The following is a 2,200-nucleotide window of genomic DNA, read 5'->3' as shown; positions in this document are numbered from 1 at the left end:
CACTGCCCTATCAGTGTATGCAGAACAACGCACAATTGAAAGACAAAAGCAAGCTCTCCAAAAAGCTTAAAGAAAAAAAGAAAGAAAAAAAGAACGGAACACCAGAAATGGATAAAAGCGTGAGGAAAAAAGTTGAAGGAGAAATATACTTAAAATTGACAACACTCTTGACAAAATGTTTTTCAGAAACTAGAAGAGGGAGTAAACATTGCACTCTACCATGAGTTTTAAGCTTGTCAGTCATTTTGTTAATCTTTCTTTCCAGACGGGCATATCTAGCAAACTCATCCATCATACTAATGGTTGAGAGTTCTTGCTTCATGTTTTGAATTTCAGCTCTCATTTGGGATTCCTGCTCTGCATCCTTTTGTAACAATCTGGATATCTAAGAAGAAAAGAAATAGTATCAGTTATTTATCCAGAATTCCATTGATTTTCTTTAATATGTATAAAGTATGATTTCCTGTTTACATACTCTATAAAGCCTCCCATAAAAAAAGCCCTTTCATCAAGACACAGGAAAACCTTGGCTTAACATCAGCAACGTGTTCTAAAAGCCAAAGAATTTTTACTCTCTTGTTCTGGCTGAAGTGAACCAAACAGGGTTTTACTGTCCCTGTAGGGCGGTGATTTTCAGCTTTTCTAACTATGGCTAACTGCCTTTTCCTTCTCTATTTCTGCTTTCATCTCCTCATCTCCCCACTCTCAATACTGCTGCCTTCTGAAACCTCCCAAACCTCCCAGGCCCTGCCTAACACTGCATCCTGAGCTGAACTTCTGTCCTCCCTCCTTGCAATTCTCATCACGCGCTGCTTGGATGAAAAGCACCTGATGCGTGCAGGAGAGGAAGGACTGGGGAAGCACTCCTTTTCATCACTATTCTTTCTGGCTCCAGCAATGCCCCTTACTCATTTTTAACTTCCATCTCCAGCTCCAGCAGCCTCAACAATGGGCTGAACTAATTAATGTGGAAACTTTATTCACTGAAGCCCAATTTTAGACTTCACCAATAAAGCATGGCTCACCAACCGGGAATCGTTCCTCTAGATTACAGATTGCCTAGCGTGTTTCTGACAGCCCGCATTAATTGCCATACTGGCTGAGAGTTGTGACCCATCTAACGCAGTATCTTACCACTGCCTCAGAAACACATTTGCATTAGTTATTTTTCTTACATCTTACCCATGCATTTAAATGCGTTTTTCTTACAACATCTTATTGGCTAAAATGATTTCATGCTGACAGAAATGTAAAAAGGTAATCACATGTTGCGTTAGCAAACATTTTCTCGCCTTCTTTTACTTTCCTGCTTTCTTTTCACGAGGCACCACCTGCTTGTTGGTTCATGAACTCCTTTTACCACAGAAATGAAGATACAAAGAACATAAAATATTTTTCTTGCTGTTGCTTAGCAAATCTTTCTGGCTTTCTCAAGACACATGTAATTTCTTCCCCACAAATGATGTTCTCAGTACCACAGTCAATGAGAACATTACACTACTTTCTGTCACAAACGACAGCAGAAAGTTGAGCGGGGATTTTCACTAATCATCTACAGCAACACCGAGTTCAGCTTCCCAAATTGCCAAGAGTAATTTATGTTTTAAAGGATTTTTATCTATTATCGAACAGCGTGCACTGATCTGTGTGAGCAGAATGATAGGCACTGTGGCATGCTCGCTCACATGTGAAGTTTATTTGGCAGTCACAGAGTTTATTGGTCCATAATTCTGTTATCCATGCTTCCACAGAAACGATTAAGATCAGACCAGGCGGCATCCTGACTAGTGATCGTGACTTACGGTTTTCTCCTACGATGCCTAACTCCTTAATCTCTGTACCCACTGATCTCCCTCCTCAACAACGGAGATGTCCACCTGCTGAAAACATGGAAGACTAAGCAAAGCTGTCCTTTGTGTTCCCTGCAATGCCCTAAGGGCTGGAGCCTCGGGAGCATCGTTTAAGACACACCCAGAACTTTGTTTCAAAGACCCGCTTAACCGAGGCTGCCGGAGCCACCCACTGCCACGGTCTTGGCTTTCAGGATCTCCAGCTCTGCCCAGCACCAGCCCCGCCAGCTTCTCCTCTTCTAACGCCGGGAGCAGGACGAGGCCCCGCTCGTCACCGCTGGGGATCCGTTACGGTACCGCCGGGCACCGGGAGCCCTCCCGAAACGGCACCGCTCCCCCCTCACCTCCCC

General features: G+C 43.6%; 1 protein-coding gene across 1 annotated transcript; it reads right to left on the bottom strand.

The window, feature by feature from the left end:
- Positions 1-219: 219 nt before the first annotated feature.
- On the bottom strand, positions 220-385 carry LOC104163245 (tail-anchored protein insertion receptor WRB; the record flags this gene model as incomplete). The annotated part of the gene is made up of 1 exon (XM_009702175.1): positions 220-385. A coding segment is annotated over one exon (166 nt), but the record flags the coding sequence as incomplete, so codon positions are not given.
- Between the last annotated feature and the right edge of the window lie 1,815 nt (positions 386-2,200).

The sequence above is a fragment of the Cariama cristata genome, unplaced genomic scaffold (assembly GCF_000690535.1).
Source record: "Cariama cristata isolate BGI_N322 unplaced genomic scaffold, ASM69053v1 scaffold28836, whole genome shotgun sequence".
NCBI classification, from domain to species: Eukaryota; Metazoa; Chordata; class Aves; order Cariamiformes; family Cariamidae; genus Cariama; species Cariama cristata.
Note: the sequence above shows the minus strand (reverse complement) of the source record. Positions and strands in the feature narration are given on the sequence as shown.